We start from the raw sequence: 18091 nt of genomic DNA on the forward strand, positions 1-18091 counted from the left end.
TCGCCACGGCGACAGGAAGCACGGGCATGTTGGCCACGCCGACAGGAAGCACGGGCATGTTGGCCACGCCGACAGGAAGCACGGGCGCGTTGGCCACGTCGACAGGAAGCACGTGCGCGTTGCCACGGCGACAGGAAGCCCCGGCGCGTTTGCCCGGGGGCTTCCACATGACTGCAGCCATGGCCTTTATGTCCTACGCAGATCCCGAGATGAAACTCTACATCAAATCTCACTCTCTCCCCCAAATCTATGAGGTAATTCGATGCCTTAAAAACTCCTGCACTGTAATTTGCGACCTGTACTGTTTAATGTTTTGGTGCACCGAAGACAAGCGCGAGCAAATAGGGCAAACCCCGTGAAATCATTGCAGTGTGTGTAGAGTGAGTCATGCTGTTGTTCTTTTAACTCTACTCACACTTTTAATTCATTTCAGACATACAATCATGTCTATAGGATTTTTCACAACTCTTGCATCAGTCTCAGGCGCATAACATTTGGATTTGTACCATCTGCAACTCCAATTCCATTCAGTTGGCATTTAACACATGACCCCTCCTAACTGGGACCCTGAATGCTTTCACACTTGCAAGGAGCCACCCCCGGGGTTAGGACTGTTCTCCCTTCTACCGGTGAGGTCATGACGGTAGACCTGCTCTAAATCCCGATCAATGTATTTGAACAAAATTAATCATGCCTAATTATAACATAATTAAGCGTTATGCAGAGCACAATCTGAGCCCTTCTGCTGTTGGGCTGACCTATATAAACCTTTACAAGGGACTGTTGGGAAAGTGCTAGCAATAAATATCAAAATAGCAGACAATTTTTAAACAGCGTGGGAAAATTGGTAGCACTGTAACCACACAGTTGATAAAGACTGTGGGAAAGTTTGTAGCGTTGTGGCGCACAATTTATATAGCGTGGAAAGGTTGGGAGCTCTCGCATACGATTTATAAATAAAGTGGGAAAAACGATGGTGGACCTGCCCTCCCATAATTCCATTTGGCAGAGAAAGGGCTGTATGCTGGCTGCATACATTTCTCTCTGTAAATACCGGTCTTTAAAGTAATGCTACCCGAGCCCCAAACAACTTTGGTTTGCAGCCTATCACAGTGATTCCCTTTGTCATCTCCAATATGACTACTTTCTGAAATGTAATAATAATAATAATAATAAAAACAATTACAGCACGGAAACAGGCCATTAGGCCCTTCTAGTCCGCACCGAACCAAACACCCCTTTCTAATCCCACCTCCCTGCACAATGCCCATAACCCTCCATCTTCCTCTCATCCATATACCTGTCCAACCTTTTCTTAAATAATACAATTGACTCCGCCGCCACTATTTCTCCCGGAAGATCATTCCACACAGCTACCACTCTCTGAGTAAAGAAGTTCCCCCTCATGTTACCTCTAAACCTCTGCCCCTTAATTCTTAACTCATGTCCTCTTGTTTTAATCTTTCCTCCTCTTAACGGAAATAGTCTATCCACATCCACTCTGTCTATCCCTTTCATAATCTTAAATACTTCTATCAAATCCCCTCTCAACCTTCTACGTTCCAAAGAATAAAGACCCAATCTGTCCAATCTCTCCCCATACTCCAGATGCTTAAACCCAGGCAACATTCTGGTAAACCTTCTCTGCACTCTCTCCACTCTGTTTATATCCTTCCTATAATTAGGCGACCAGAACTGCACACAGAACTCCAAATTAGGCCGCACCAACGTCTTATACAATCTCAACATCACCTCCCAACTCCTATATTCCATGCAATGATTGATAAAGGCCAGCATACTAAAAGCCTTCTTCACCACCCTATTCACGTGAGTTTCTACCTTCAGGGAACGATGTACCGTCACTCCTAAATCTTTCTGCTCTTCTGTATTCCTCAATGCTCTCCCATTTACCACATATGTCCTATTCTGATTCTTCTTACCAAAATGAAGCACCTCACACTTATCAGCATTAAATTCCATCTGCCATTTTTCAGCCCACTTTTCTAAGCAGCCCAAATCCCTCTGCAATCCTAGAAAACCTTCTTCATTATCCACTATTCCACCTATCTTAGTATCGTCTGCATATTTACTAATCCAATTCACCACCCCATCATCTAGATCATTAATGTATATAACGAACAACAATGGGCCCAATACAGATCCTTGAGGCACACCACTGGTCACCGGCCTCCAACCTGACAGACAATTATCCACTACCACTCTCTGGCCTCTCCCTTTCAGCCAATGTTCAATCCATTTGACTATCTCAAAATTTATACCTAAAGACTGCACCTTCCTAACTAACCTTCCATGTGGTACCTTATCGAAGGCCTTACTGAAGTCCATATAGACAACATCCACTGCGCTACCCTCATCCACATTCCTAGTCACCTCTTCAAAAAATTCAATCAGATTGGTCAAACATGACCTTCCTCCCACAAATCCATGTTGAGTACTCCTGATCAGACCCTGTCTATCCAGATGTTTATAAGTACTATCTCTAAGAATTTTCTCCATTAATTTACCTACCACAGACGTCAAACTTACAGGCCGATAGTTGCCAGGCTTCCTCCTTGAACCCTTTTTAAATAACGGAACCACATGCGCAATGCGCCAATCCTCCGGCACTATCCCCATATCTAATGACATTCGAAAAATTACCGCCAGAGCCTCTGCTATTTCCTCCTTCACTTCTCTCAATGTCCTGGGGAAGATCCCGTCTGGTCCTGGAGACTTATCCACCTTTATATTCTTCAAAAGCCTTAAAACTACACCTTTTGTAATCTCTATATTCCCCATATTTACCCAATTTGCTTTTTTTATCCCACATCTCCCAATATCCTTCTCCTTAGTGAATACCGAAGAAAAGAAACTGTTCAATATCTCCCCCATTTCTCTAGGTTCCACACACAGTTTTCCACTCTGATTTTCTAAGGGACCAATTTTGTCTCTAGCTTTCCTCTTACCATTAACATATTTGTAGAACTCTTTTGGATTTGTTTTCACCCTGCTTGCCATAGTTTTCTCGTACCTTCTTTTAGCTTTCCTAATTCCTCTCTTAAGATTCCTCTTACATTCAATGTATCTTTCAAACATCTCCTTAACTCCATGCTTCTTATATCTAATGTACGCCTCCCTTTTTCTTCGAACCAAGTTTCCAATATTCCTTGAAAACCACGGCTCTCTCAAACCTTTTGCCCCTCCTTTTAACCTAACAGGAACATAAAGCTTTTGCACTCTCAAAATCTGATCTTTAAAAGACTTCCATCTCTCTACTACATCCTGCCCATAAAACAAATTGTCCCAATGCACACCCTGCAAGTCCTTTCGCATCTCCTCAAATCTAGCTTTTCCCCAATCAAAAACCTCAATCCTTGGCCCTGATTTCTCTCTTTCCATAATGACATTGAAGCTGATGGCATTATGATCACTGGACCCGAAGTGCTCGCCAACACTAACCTCCGTCACTTGACCCATCCCATTTGCCAACAGTAGATCTAACACTGCTCCTTCTCTGGTCGGCACCTCTACATATTGTTGTAAAAAACTATCTTGCACACATTTCACAAACTCTAACCCATCCATTCCTTTCACAGAATGTGTTTCCCAATCTATATGTGGAAAATTAAAATCTCCCATAATTACAACCCTGTGCTTATCACAAATATCTACTATCTCCCTACAGATTTGCTCCTCTAGGCCTCGGTCCCCTCCGGGTGGTCTATAATACACCCCTACAAGTGTAACCTCTCCTTTCCTACTCCTCAGTTCCACCCAAATAGCCTCCGTGGATGTGCCCTCTAATCTATCCTTCCTAGGCACCGCTGTAATATTTTCCCTGACAAGCAATGCAACCCCACCTCCTCTTGCCCCTCCGACTCTATCACACCTAAAACAACGAAACCCAGGGATATTCAGTTGCCAATCACATCCCTCCTGCAACCATGTCTCACTAATCGCTACCACATCATACTTCCAAGTATCAATCCACACCTTCAGCTCATCCACCTTTTTTACAATACTCCTGGCATTAAAATATATGAATTTCAGGGATTTCCCATTTTTTAATCCCTGTTTTCCCTCATCTTTAAGAACAACATTATTTACTTTTCCTGACAATTGCCCTTCATCTTCCTCCAGAGCATTTCCCTTCTCTATCACCTGCCCGTCCATATTCAAATACTTACTACAAACTTTCATTGTTTTCATTCTAACCTTCTCCTTACTGCTCTGTACTATTTTGTTCCCTCCCCCCAACCATTCTAGTTTAAAGGATCCTGAGTAGCCCTAGCAAATACCTCTGCCAGGATTCTGGTCCCCCTGGGATTTAAGTGTAACCCGTCCTTACTATACAGGTCACATCTCCCCCAGGCGAGCTGTATCACTTATCTATTATAGGTGAAAGATCATTGACCTGATGCTGTTTCCCTTTCCATCAATACTCCTGACCAGGGTTTTCAAATCAGTCATACAGCATGAAAGCAAGTCCAAAGGCCCAACGTCCACGTCAAATAATGTTCCCTCCTGCTTTAATCCCACTTGCCCACATTAGGCTCGTATCCATTCAAGCCCCTCTGATCCATATAATTATCCAAGTGTTTCTTAAAGAAAGCTAACATACTTGACCATACCACTTTGTCTGGCAGCTCATTTCCATATGCTCAATTTCTTCTGAGCGAAGAACTTTTCTTCCATATCCCATCCTCCCACCTTATGGTTGTGCCCTCTCTTAGATTCTCTGTTGCTATTAACCTTATCTATGGCCCTCATAATTTTATAGACCTCAATAAGGTCCTCTCTTAACCTCCTACACTCTCAGGAAACGAGTCTAGTTTTTCCATTCTTTCATGATAACTTCTCTAAACCTGGCCACAACTTTGTAAAGCTCTTTTCTACCCTTTCCAACTTTATAACCTGTAGCAGAGCGACTGTATTCCAATATTCCAATATAGAACAAGTGTTGTCTTGTAGAACTCAAACTTGATGTTTCAAAACTTGTATTTGATGCCTTGGCCAATTAAGCCAAACATCCCAAGCACTCTCCTACACCATTCTGTCTATCTCTTATGCCATCTTTAAAGAGGTATGTATCTGCGCTACTAGGTTCCCTTACTTCATAACTCTCTTCAGTCCTGTGAAACATGAAAGTCTGCAGAAGGTAAGAATGTAGTAAAAACACAGATGCTGGAGGAGCTCAGCAGGTCTCGATGTGTGTCGCCACACATTATTATTTTCCAGATACTAGTTATACTTTGACCACTAGATGGAACCATAACTCTCGTATTTTGACTATCAAATAAGCAATTAAAGTAAAGCTCATCAATTACAACTTTTAATGTTTGCTGTACCTTAATAATTATTGTAAGTTATATCACTTTGCATGAACTATTGATACAGTGGAAGTGAGGTCTCTTAGGTAACAGACCTAATTTTAATTGTTCCACATTAGTAAAACACCTAGAAATGCTGGAGGAACTCAGTAGGTCTCGTGATGTTTGGACACAATGTTGTGAAACCCGAAGCAGGTGACAAATTGGCTCTCTGGCATCACTGCTTCAAAAGATTCCTTACAGGCTCCACAGACATGATCCAAGACGACGAAGAGAAGTTCCACCTACTGCTCTCATATATTGGGCACCGGGTCTACCAGATGGTCAGAGACTGCCGAACCTACAGAGACATCTTAAAAGATCAGTACAAGGTATAGGTGAAGGAGGTCTGTGTGCGGCACGTACTTCACTCACGCAGGCAGCGATCCAGAGAGTCATTCAGCGACTTTGTCAGGGCCCTGCAGGATCTTGTAAGGGACTGTAACTGCCAAGCTGTGAGTGCAAAACAACTTGCACAGCTACTGATGAGAGACGCCTGTGTAGCAGGTGCTTGTTCTGACGATGTGGGGCAAAGGCTACTCAAGCAGAAACAATTGAGCCTACCTCAAACTATTGAGTTAACGAATACCCTAGAAGTGGCCATCCACAACACTGAATTGTTCTCCAGCAAATACACGGCCGCCTTGAGGGGAAAATGGGTGCCGCCATCCTGGGAGGCTGATTCGCAAACTCCCTCCCGTTCTGACCTGACTTCCGCCAGCGACCTCCCGCTGTGTTATTTCTGCGGGCAGGACAAGCATCCAAGGAAACGCTGCCCTGCCAAGGGCACCACCTGCATGAATTTCCAGAAAAAGGGACATTTTGCGAAGGTCTGTAAGTCAAAGCAAAGCCCCAAGCCCAGCAGCCCCACATGCAAACAGGGACCGCCACTTCCGGGGAACAGAGATGCCCGCGCATGCTATGGAGACCACTTGCCACTATGACGTCACTTACATCCTCTCCCTTGTCATTTCCGGAAATGACTTCACCTCCACTTTCTCCTTCTCTTCCGGTGAGCAAAGACGGGGCCACATGCGAGCCATGGGTGCCGCCATCATGAACACCTTCTTGCAGGTTGACCAGAAGATGACGGTACCCCTCGGACGACAAGCTGACACTGGCAGCGATAACTCTGGACCAACACCAACTGCATCAACTCTCCAGGAACATGATGAGCCAACCCGCCAGCCGGTACACACGTGCCCACCCCATTGGCTCAGCCAAGCACTCCGGCCAGGCCAACCAAGAATGAGCAGCCGCAATCGACGGAGGCCACTGTCATGATAATGAATATGTATGAGATGTACCGGAAGTCACGTGGTATGAGAGAGAGAAGAACACAAGCAAGAGAACAAAGGAAACGGGAGAATAAAAGACCCTGAGAATTTTACCTGATAAACTTGTGTTTTTTTGTTTTTTTTTTGTTTTTTTTTTTTTCCTTTTAAATTTTTTTATTTTTCACACCATAAATCACATTAGCCATGATATACACTATTTCTTTTCACACATATACAGTGACTTTTTCTCCCCCCCCCCCCTTTCCTCCCAAACCACCCCCCCACCCCCCCCTCTCATCCATTTTAGGTATACAATCTAGGTTGCATTAATCCAGTCAGACAATGTTGTCATTCAACAAAATTACACCAGAAATTCTACTGAGTCCATTCTTTTCTTTCCTTCTCCTTCCATCAACTTAGGTAATGTTTGTCCCCGGTAGGTTTTCGCTATTGTATTTAATGTAAGGCTCCTATACTTGTTCGAATATTTCAATATTATTTCTTAACCAATATGTTATTTTTTTCTAATGGAATACATTTATTCATTTAAATTTGGTAGTTTCTTCCTTTTAATTTGGTTATGTATTCCATTAATATTTAAAGACATATAGTTCAGCGTAGCCCTTTTATATTTTGTTTATCTTCTCTTTCCGTTTTTCCATCATTACCTTTCCTCCTTTTCCATTTCTGTTTTCTTATTTTCAACTCTTTATAAGACAACATTCCTACAACATCTAACATTTTCCTTATTCTCCTATTTCTATCTTATTTATCCCCAATCTCCCCTTCACCTCCTGAGTTGTCCTTTATCCCTTGTCGGACAACCACATCTCCCCTCTCCATTTGGATTTGCGAATCCACTCGCAAGCGTCAACTGATTGTGCAGTGACCGCTATTTTCCCCCACCCCGCCTCCCCCAGAAAAGATTTCACTTTTCATATGTCACAAAGGTCCCTCTTTTAATTCCCTCCTTATTCTCTCTATTCCATTACCTTCCCTTATTAATTCTTGTCTATACTATCTATATTTTCCTCTAAGTACAGATACATTCATGTATGCTCATTGTCTCTATTCACTCTTATACCTCTTTACCTGCATACATATCAATCGTGATCATTTTTACTCTCATTACCCGTCTTCATCCCTCAGTCTATTTTTGTCTTTACCCACATACATATCAGTCGTGATCATTTTAACTCTCATTACCCGTCTTCCTCCCTCAGTCTATTTTTGTAATTGTTCTGCAAATTTTCGTGCTTCTTCTGGATCCGAGAATAGTCTGTTTTGCTGTCCTGGAATAAATATTTTCAATACCGCTGGATGCTTTAGTATAAATTTATACCCTTTCTTCCATAAAATCGTCTTTGCTGTATTGAACTCTTTTCTCTTCTTTAGGAGTTCAAAACTTATATCTGGATAAATGAAGATTTTTTGCCCTTTATACTCCAGTGGTTTGTTGCCCTCTCTTACTTTTTCCATTGTCTTCTCCAGTACCTTTTCTCTTGTAGTATATCTTAGGAATTTTACTACAATAGATCTTGGTTTTTGTTGTGGTTGTGGTTTAGAGGCCAATACTCTATGTGCCCTTTCTATTTCCATTTCATGCTGTAGTTCTGGACATCCTAGGGTCTTAGGGATCCACTCTTTTATAAACTCCCTCATATTCTTGCCTTCTTCATCTTCCTTAAGGCCCACTATCTTTATGTTATTTCTTCTGTTATGGTTTTCCATTGTATCTATTTTTTGAGCTAGTAGTTCTTGTGTCTCTTTAGTTTTTTTATTAGATTTCTCCAATTTCTTTTTTAAGTCTTCTACCTCCATTTCTGCTGCTACTGCCCGCTCTTCCATCTTGTCCATTTTTTTTCCCATTTCTGTTAAGGTCATCTCCATTTTAATTATTTTCTCCTCTGTGTTGTTTATTCTTTTTCTTAAATCCTTAAATTCCTGTGTTTGCCATTCTTTAAATGATTCCATGTATCCTCTAATAAGAGCAAGTATATCCTTTACCTTGCCTCTCTTTTCTTCTTCTATTTCACCATACTCTTCCTCTTCTTCTTCCTCTGGGTTGACCATCTGTTGTTTCTTTGTTGCCCTTTCCTCCTCTTCTATCTTGTTTCTATTGTCTTCTGAGGTCTCTTCTTGCTGCAGGTGTTCTGCAGCTGTCGTTGCCGGCTGTGGAGATCGACTCCCCAGCTGGTCCCCCCTCCCGTCGGTGTGTTTTTTTTCATTCGCATCGCGCATGCGCGAAACTTCGCGCATGCGCGGTTGCGCACTTTTGTTCGGCTCTGCGAGCCATTTTTGTAGTCCATTATTTACCGACCTGAGGGAGCGGGTTTCTCTCTCCGCAGCGGGCCTCTTCGGACAGGTAAGGCCTTCACCTTTTTCCTCCTTTGTCTTCTCTTCCTCTCTTCTTACCGTTGCTTTCGACTTTTCTTTTTTTGTCGCCATCTTCTTTCCACCTTTATACTCACTTTTCTGTAACTTTTATTTCTGTGCCTTTGTGTTTTCTCTTGTTTTTCCCGACTTTTCTGGAGAGGGCTGGAGTTCACCGTCCGGCCACTACTCCATCACGTGACTCCTCCCATAAACTTGTGTTTAATGTTTTATTAACTTCACATTTCGGGCCACAAATGTGACATTGGTGACGAGGATGAAAGAAGCTTGAAGAAAATTAAAGACTAAACAAGATTACAGAGGATTACAGACAACTTCAAGGTGATAAGAATTTTCTCTTTGACTCAGTACTTTTGGGGCTGGAATATTTCCTCATGGCTGGGGCAGACGGTGTCTTTCCAACACATAGTGGAATTGCTCATTTTGACCCAACGGGTGATGCAAGCACTGTAAGTGTGAAGTGGAAGGCATGGCTGGAAGAATTTGAATCCTACGCCGACAGTCGTGGCCTATTTCTAGATACCGGTACAGTTGAACAAAAAGCGCAGAGGAGGGCGTTACTTCTTTTCACTGCAGGACCCTCAGTTCGGGAAACATTTAAGACACTTTTGAATACTGGAAGAAAAGATGAGTACCGGAAAGCGGTAGATGCATTAAATGCACACTATGTAGTGACACCGAATGCTACATTTCAACGCCATTTGTTTCGGAGAACGAGACAAGAAGATGGCCAGACAATTGCTCAGTACGTGACGAGACTATGCCAGCTAGCTGTTGGATGCAATTACATGCCAGCTGATTTGGACAACCAATTACTGGATCAAGTCGTTCAGCACTGCAGGTCAGATAAACTCAGAAGACGTCTACTGGAAAGAGGGAGTGAGTTGGAACTCACCGATGCTTTAACCATTGCTGCTGCATTAGAGGCTGTTGAAGGGCAATTTCATACCATGACCCTGAAAGACAACTCAAGCCAGCAAATTAAGAGGCTCTCACATCGCCATAATCAGCCAAGATATACGCTGACACAGGATGTGGAGTGTTATCGATGTGGAAACCGAGGTCACTTTGGAAAAGACCCATATTGCCCGGCCAAAGGCAAAGTTTGCAGAAAGTGTGGAGGTAAGGACCACTTTGCAAAGAAGTGCAAAAGCAAGTCCAATGCAGACCAGAAGAGGAAGAGTACAACTTCCAAAGGCAAAGCCTGGGGGAAAGGAAAGTATCCTGGAATGAAAGATACCATTCGCCAGATAGACGGTGACGATGATGATACCCAGGAGGAACAGAGTTGTTACCAATTTACGTTGAATGAAGTACATCATGAGAAGGTCCCAGTGATCATTGGTGGAGTGACAGTTCAGGTCATTGTAGACTCAGGCAGCGACAGTAATGTGATTGATCGACATTTATGGGAGAAGTTGAAAAAGAAAAAGATCATCTGTACCTCAAAGAAGTGTTCCAAGAAACTGTATCCATACACAGCAACCAAGCCATTGCAGACCATTGGATGTTTTACTGCAACTGTTGAAGCTGGAGATAAGTACACCGAAGCAGAGTTTATGGTCATAGAAGAGAGGGGAGAACCATTGCTGAGTAGAAGCACAGCGCAAGACCTGGCAATACTTCATATTGGAGCTTGTGTCAATTCAATTCAGTCATACGAGGATATGAAGCAAGAATTCCCCGCAGTCTTCCAAGGAGTAGGAAAGCTGAAAGGTCGACAATTGAAGCTAGCGGTAGATGAAACGGTCAAACCCAAGGCACAACCAATGCGCAGAACTCCGTTTGAACTTCGTGGGAAAGTCGAAGCCAAAATTAAAGAATTGATCGAACAAGACATTATTGAACCAGTGGAACATTCGACACAATGGGTCAGCCCAGTAGTGATTGTGCCCAAACCAAAGGGTGACATAAGACTATATGTTGACATGAGAATGGCCAATGAAGCTATAATTAGAGAACGACATCCTATACCAACAGTGGAGGAAATACTTCAAGAACTAACTACCAGCAAGGTATTCTCAAAAATTGATCTGAAATGGGGCTATCATCAATTAGAGCTGGATCCAGATTCCCGAGATGTAACTACATTTGTGACTCACTGTGGATTGTATCGTTACAAGAGACTATCATTTGGAATTAATGCAGCTTCGGAGATCTACCAGTATGAAATCCATCGAGTGATTCAAGGCATTCCTGGAGTTGCCAACATTTCTGACGACATCATAGTCCATGCACCAACGAAGGAAGAGCATGATAAACGGTTGAGGCGTGTACTATCTAGACACAGGAGGCAGGCCTTACCGTGAATGGAAACAAGTGCCAGTTCGGTGTGTCAGAAATGGACTTCATGGGACACAGACTTACACGGGAAGGACTAAACCCTGCAGAGGCCAAGGTGAAAGCTATTGAAGAGGCACGTGCACCTCAGAACGCAACAGAGGTGAGGAGTTTCCTGGGATTGGTCAATTTTTGTGCAAAGTTCATTCCTAATTTCGCTACAGTGGCAGAACCACTAAGGAAACTAACCAGGAAAGGTGTACCATTTCATTTTGGATCTGAGCAGAAGAAAGCGTTCACAGCGCTGAAGCAAAGCCTGACAGATGCAAAAACTCTTGGATATTACGATCCGGCGGCATCAACCAAAGTCATAGCGGATGCCAGCCCAGTTGGTTTAGGAGCCGTGTTGGTCCAGATGCATGATGGAGGACCAAGAATCATTGCCTATGCCAGCAGATCGTTATCAGATGTGGAAAGAAGATACTCTCAGACAGAGAAAGAAGCACTCGGACTTGTATGGGCCTGTGAGAGGTTCCATGCATATTTATACGGCATTGAATTTGAACTCATCACAGATCATAAGCCATTAGAGGTGATCTATGCACCTAGATCCAAACCATGTGCCAGAATAGAGAGATGGGTACTCAGACTACAACCCTACAAATATAAAGTAATCCACATTGCAGGGAAAGCAAACATTGCAGATCCGCTGTCCAGATTGGTGAAGGATGGTGGTCCACAATCCAAATCAGAATTGGGAACAGAAACAGAGAGCTTTGTACGCTTCGTAGCTATTCAGGCGACACCGAAAGCTGTGACTACGAAGGAAGTCGAGAGAGAATCCGAACGTGATCCAGAACTCATGGAAGTAAGAGAATGCATACAGAGTGGACAGTGGGACAAGTGTACTCACAAGGCTTACATTCCCATTAGAGACGAACTTTGTTTCATCGGACAGTGTATATTGAGAGGTTGCAGATTGGTGATACCGCAAAGATTGAGACTGAAGATCGTATCCTTAGCACATGAAGGACACCTAGGCATTGTTGGTACCAAGCAAAACCTCAGGACCAAGGTATGGTGGCCAGGTTGTGATAAAGACGCAGAGAAATTTGTTAAAACTTGTCACGGATGTCAAATCACAAGTAGGAGTAATCCGCCAGAACCGATCCGGAGTACGCAACTTCCGACAGGACCATGGATCGACGTAGCTGTTGATTTTCTTGGACCTTTACCGACGGGTGAATCAATTATGGTAGTGATAGATTTCTACAGCAGATACTATGAGTACGTGGTGTTGAAGTCCACAACCACTGAAAAAACAATACAAGCGTTAGCAGAGATATTCGCAAGATATGGATTACCTGATACATTATACTCTGACAATGGTCCACAATTCATTTCAGAGACATTTGCAGAATACATGAGGACCACAGGTATCCACCATCATAAAGTAACTTCGAAATGGCCACAAGCGAATGGAGAAGTAGAGAGACAAAATCAGTCCATTGAAAAACGATTGAGGATTGCACACGCAGAAGGACAAAATTGGCGAGAAGCATTGCTATCTTATGTGGCTGTCTATTGAGCAATGCCTCATGCAACCACTGGAAAAAGTCCTGCAGAAACATTTTTTGGGAGAAAAATCCGCACAAAAATGCCAGAAATAAAGGAAATCCGAGACGACCAGGAGATGAGGGACCACGATGCTGAAAAGAAAGGTGCAGCAAAGCTATACACATTCGAAACGTGGAGCCAAGTAATCAGACATCATGCCAGAAGATAATGTTTTAGTGAGGCATGAAACTGGTGGTAAGCTAGACACACCTTATTACCATCAACCCTATACTGTCGTATCCAGAAGTGGCAGTATGGTGACAGTCAAGTCTCCGTCCGGAGTCCTGTATAAGAGAAATGTATCAGGTGTAAAAAGGTACCAGTCCAGAGAAACATCGAGCGAAGAGGTTGAAAGGCCAATACGAGATGCTGAAACTGAGAGACCTGATGATGTTCCAGAGGCAGTTACCAGCACTCCTGATGAAGTGACTAGAGCGCCAGAAACACCCGAAGCCGTGGTGAGCAGTATTGCCGACGCCGAGAGTGAACAACCGAGAAGCGACGACAATATCGCAGGCAGGCCGAAACGAAACCGGAAACCGCCCAAACGATACGAAGACTTTGTGCCATAGTTTTAATAAGAACTTTGGGACAGTATTAAATCTTATATCATAAAGTGCATGTATGAATGCTGTAGGAAGTAAATTTTATGTAGTTGAGTTATAGTATTACCATTAGTTACGATGTTTGTATGTTTCCGAAGGATATTGGTAAGTGAAGGTAAAGTTTATTTCTGATTAAAGGAGGGATGTCATGATAATGAATATGTATGAGATGTACCGGAAGTCACGTGGTACGAGAGAGATAAGAACACAAGCAAGAGAACAAAGGAAACGGGAGAATAAAAGACCCTGAGAATTTTACCTGATAAACTTGTGTTTAATGTTTTATTAACTTCACATTTCGGGCCACAAATGTGACAGCCACCACACCACCATAGGTATGTGGTCACAATGCCAAAGGAGGAGCACTGGATAGACTGGACGTCTGAGCGCACCTGACTGTACCACACCCCCACCAAGACTTCTTTTGAAAGAGGGATGAATGTGGTGAAACCACTTTGTGTATGTAAATACCTTGACCTTATAGGTTTGACCCTGCTCTCACTGGCTGACTCATGACTCCTCCCCTTTATCCCCCATAAAGGCTGTCATGCCACAACCCTGCCCCCAGTTCGAATCCAGGCCCATGTGAGCCAGCAACTCGAGGGATGCTGTCCATCTCCAGCTAATAAAGGCCTTCAGTTCTAGCACTTCAGTCTTTGGGTTAATTGATTGTGCATCATATAATATACCACCTTATTTTCTGCATTTAGCTCTATTTTTCAGGTTATTAGAGTCAAAGAGTCACACAATGTGGAAACAGGCTCTTCAGCCCAACTTTTCCACTATGACTAAAATGTCCCACCCATACTAATTCCACCTGCCTCCATTTGCCCTTTTCCCTTTGAATCCCCCCATCCTATCCATGAATCTATCCAAATTTTTCTTAAACATTGCAATAGTACCTGCCTCAACCATCTCCTCCAGCAGCATATTCCATTCACCCACCACCCTCTAAGTAAATAAAAATAGTTGAAAATCAGGTTCCTGTTAAATCTTTCTTTCCTCACCTTTAACCTATATCCTCTGGTTATCAATTCCCTTATTCTACACAAAAGACTCTTTGGATTCACTTGATCTAGTCCCATCATGGTTTTGTACACGTCTATGAGATCTTTGCTTCACGCAGAAGAAAAGGTTTTGGTGTGTCTGAGCAGGATGGACTAGAAGATTCCAGAAAGGGTTGGATTGAGGACACATCTTGCTTAATTCTGCTATTTGTAAGGTAAAACATCATGAGATGGGAATGTGTAGGGAGTTACCCTGTACAAGGCTGTAACAAGAAGGGGAGGTGTCCTTGTACTCCTGTTAGGTAAAACATCATGAGATGGGAATGTACGGGGCAGTAACAAGATGTGAATGCATCCTTGTACTTACAAGATAAGAGAGACATTGATGGATTGAGAGGCAGGAAGCTAGCAGGGAAAGGATAGCAACAGTTTTAGTCATTGGACAAGTAATGATATGATGATGTTCTAAGCACATATCCAAGGGTATAAAAAATCACCATTTTGCTGATAACGGCAGAATGCATTCTCCGACTAACCTGGTTGGTCGCAAGTGTTACAATCCGGTAATAAAGAACAAAGAACCCTGATTTCGACTCAGCCTGGTGTTTGTCTCACTCATTCATGAACAAAGCAGACCTAACATATTTGAGCTGCCACATTGATTAGAACCTATCACACCTGTGTGGGAGCATTTGATCCTGCCAGTGAGCTCTGTCCTTTCCAATTGTATTCTCAAGCCTCGTTTACACGAGGATTCTGAAGGCACTTTCTTCTGTAGCTGCTCAGTAGGTACAGTTGCTGTTATAATATTTGCTTGCCTTCAATTGTCAGGGACCTATGTAATTGTGAGAATTTATGTGAATGCTTCCCCTGAAAGTATTAATATTCTTTTTATTTAGATACTATACAAATCAAAATGTTTCTGCATCAATTCCAAAAGCAATTAATCTATTCAAAATTGTGCTTAAGAGCAAACGAGATGATTTTTGGAGTTATTCAAAGTACTAACTTTCTTCTGTTGTGTTAAAGGCCATTTATTATTTATGTACCAAAGACCAGTCTGGACTGGATGACCAAGATAATATTAAGAATAACAATTACATTGCTTAAAATTTATCAATAATCAAGATTTATCTTCTGCTAGGCATTGCTGGTAGGATTATTTGTTCAGTGTCCTGATGATCCGTTAATATTTTTGGAGGAGAAAATTCAAGAACTACAAAAACAAAAAATGCTTTTGTGAGTATAAAATCAAATTCAGAATTCAGAATTACTGTTTTCTTCATTGGCATGCTTCTCACTTGGAGCACCCCACCATTCTATTAATTGGAAACATTTTGGTCTTAGATTGTTTATTAACTCCACTAGGTCTAATAGATGGTACTAATAATTCCATGAAGCCTTTCATCTTGGGCTAATTGTTATAATTATTACAAATTCATTTGATATTAACTCTTTTTGTAAGAAAAAAATGTTATTTTGCATTGAATTGTTGTAATTACATTCTGCTGAATACTAAAACAATATCCACAGAATCAAGGGAAAGAGGTAGTCACCATTTAGTTGGAGGTTTGTTTTTAATTTTAAATAATAATAAAAAATTATTAAAGATTTATAGCAATAACTTCATTTCTAATATATTTTTTTAAAAGGACAAAGGAAGGTCATCTGGATTTGAGCTGGTGAGTCCTTCTTTAAGATCCATAATGTATAATCATAAATTAAGGACAGCTAAGTTTAACCATAACTTAAGAATGATCAATATTTCTCACATATTATATATTCCAAACCTATTCCATTAGAATTTAAATCATGCAAAATTAATGGTGTTCATTTAATTGTCAACCTTGTCGGGTATATGTGGATTAGATGGTAGAAATTCGAAGAGAAATAGAAGTTTTAATTTTGTTTTCAAATACAGGTATGAGAATATTCATGGAATTGCTACATACTCATTATAAAATATTTTAGCCCTTTTTTGTCACTCAGTCCAAAAAGTCTGAAAGTCTTAAAACAACATGAAGAAAAAAATTTGCCTTCCAGAATGGGTAGGATTCTTTTTCATGATCAATCCTCCCTCAGTTGATGAATCAGTGCTCTTCCACATGGACTAAACTGGGAAGAAACCTCACAGTAACATGGAATAGAATATAGTTTTGAAACATTAATGTCAATAGTGGATTGGGGCTATCACCACTGACCGTGGCCTAATCCTGAAGGTTTTAGCTGTCAAATCAAGTCTTAGAACAAAGGGTTAAATTTACTTGCTTTTGTCCTTACCCGTCTCTTTGATTAACACATCTGTTCCTAATGATAATGGTAGAAGACACAGGCAGTCTTCCATCATGTCATATAGTACAACATTCATGCTACACAAGATAACCTGAAATTAATAGGCATCAAGAGTCGAGGAGAAAACATCCCAATGGTTGAGCTATACCACACACAAAGGAAGATAGCTGAGGCAGTTATAGAATAATAGGATTATTTTACAGTACTGAAATGGGTCCTTCTGCCCATTATATCCATCCTGATCTTTTTGCCCATCTTCAGTTATTCCATTTGCCAGTATTATGACTATTTTCTTCTATGCCTTGCCTCTTTTAAGTATTTCCCCAAAGGCAGGAGGTCAATTAAACCATCAATAAAGTCCATAGATTACAATAAACTCCAGTAATTTGCTATTTGACAATTCAGAAATTGGAACAAGGGCTCTGGATTCTATGCTTCCTTCCCATTCAATGGAACCCTGATTCAACTCTGCCTTTCCATTCATTTACATCCATGAAACGTTTGTCGTTGTATAAACCTTCAGCCTTGTTATCCAGGGAAATCCATACCACATCCCTCATGAATAATGAGATACCACTTATTTTCATAATTTAGGGAATATAGACGCATTCTTCTTAAGTAACTCCTCATTCCAGAAATCAATATGAACCTTTATTGCACTCTCTGTTGTCAGATGTTGTAAAGCACCAACAATCCAGCATTCTTAGGACTTTCGTGGCCCTGAATTGGCAAATTTTAAGCATGACTGGATCTTATTTCTATTTATAGCTCAGCATACTTTTTAATTCACTCTTTTTAGATGTTACACAGTGTTACAATAAATGTTCTATTGAAGCGTAAGTTTAAAGGGAGAGTGGAAACCATTGAGCAGAAAGGGAGCATGAAAACTCTGAATGAAAGATGAGCATGACTGGGGTCTGGTAAAAATGAAGGAAGCACAGAGAACTGGGCCCCAGTGAGTGAAAAGAGAGCAAGTGCCAACCAATTAGGATTTTCAATGAGTCAAATAACACATGATAGAAGTTTAACTACATATCCTAGGGAGGGAGATCAGACTTGTACACAGTATTTCAGGTATTTTCTGATGTGTGGCCTTCATTATTTCAGTAAGGAAGAGTGAGATAGTTCAAGAATACGAGTCACCACCACATATTAAGGCAATTCGAGCCAGCAAACCCACGTTCTGGAAAATGAATGAACACAGAAATAAATTCCTGATGATAGCAATAAATATACTGCAAGGACCAACA

At 41.7% G+C, this 18091-nt stretch overlaps 1 protein-coding gene across 4 annotated transcripts in view; it reads left to right on the top strand.

The window, feature by feature from the left end:
- The first annotated feature begins 88 nt into the window (after nt 1-88).
- The window catches only part of fbxl13 (F-box and leucine-rich repeat protein 13), a 129676-nt gene continuing 111673 nt past the window's right edge, over nt 89-18091 (top strand). For all 4 annotated transcript variants that reach the window (XR_011348291.1, XM_069909722.1, XM_069909723.1 and 1 more), the window contains exons 1-3: nt 89-254; nt 15694-15788; nt 16202-16231. Coding sequence is in view for 3 of the 4 variants with exons in the window: in XM_069909722.1 (XP_069765823.1) it covers nt 168-254; nt 15694-15788; nt 16202-16231 (212 nt within the window). In the remaining variant the exon portion in view is untranslated. The remainder of the gene's footprint in view (nt 255-15693; nt 15789-16201; nt 16232-18091) is intronic.

The sequence above is a fragment of the Narcine bancroftii genome, chromosome 13, assembly GCF_036971445.1.
Source record: "Narcine bancroftii isolate sNarBan1 chromosome 13, sNarBan1.hap1, whole genome shotgun sequence".
In the NCBI taxonomy this organism is placed as follows: domain Eukaryota; kingdom Metazoa; phylum Chordata; class Chondrichthyes; order Torpediniformes; family Narcinidae; genus Narcine; species Narcine bancroftii.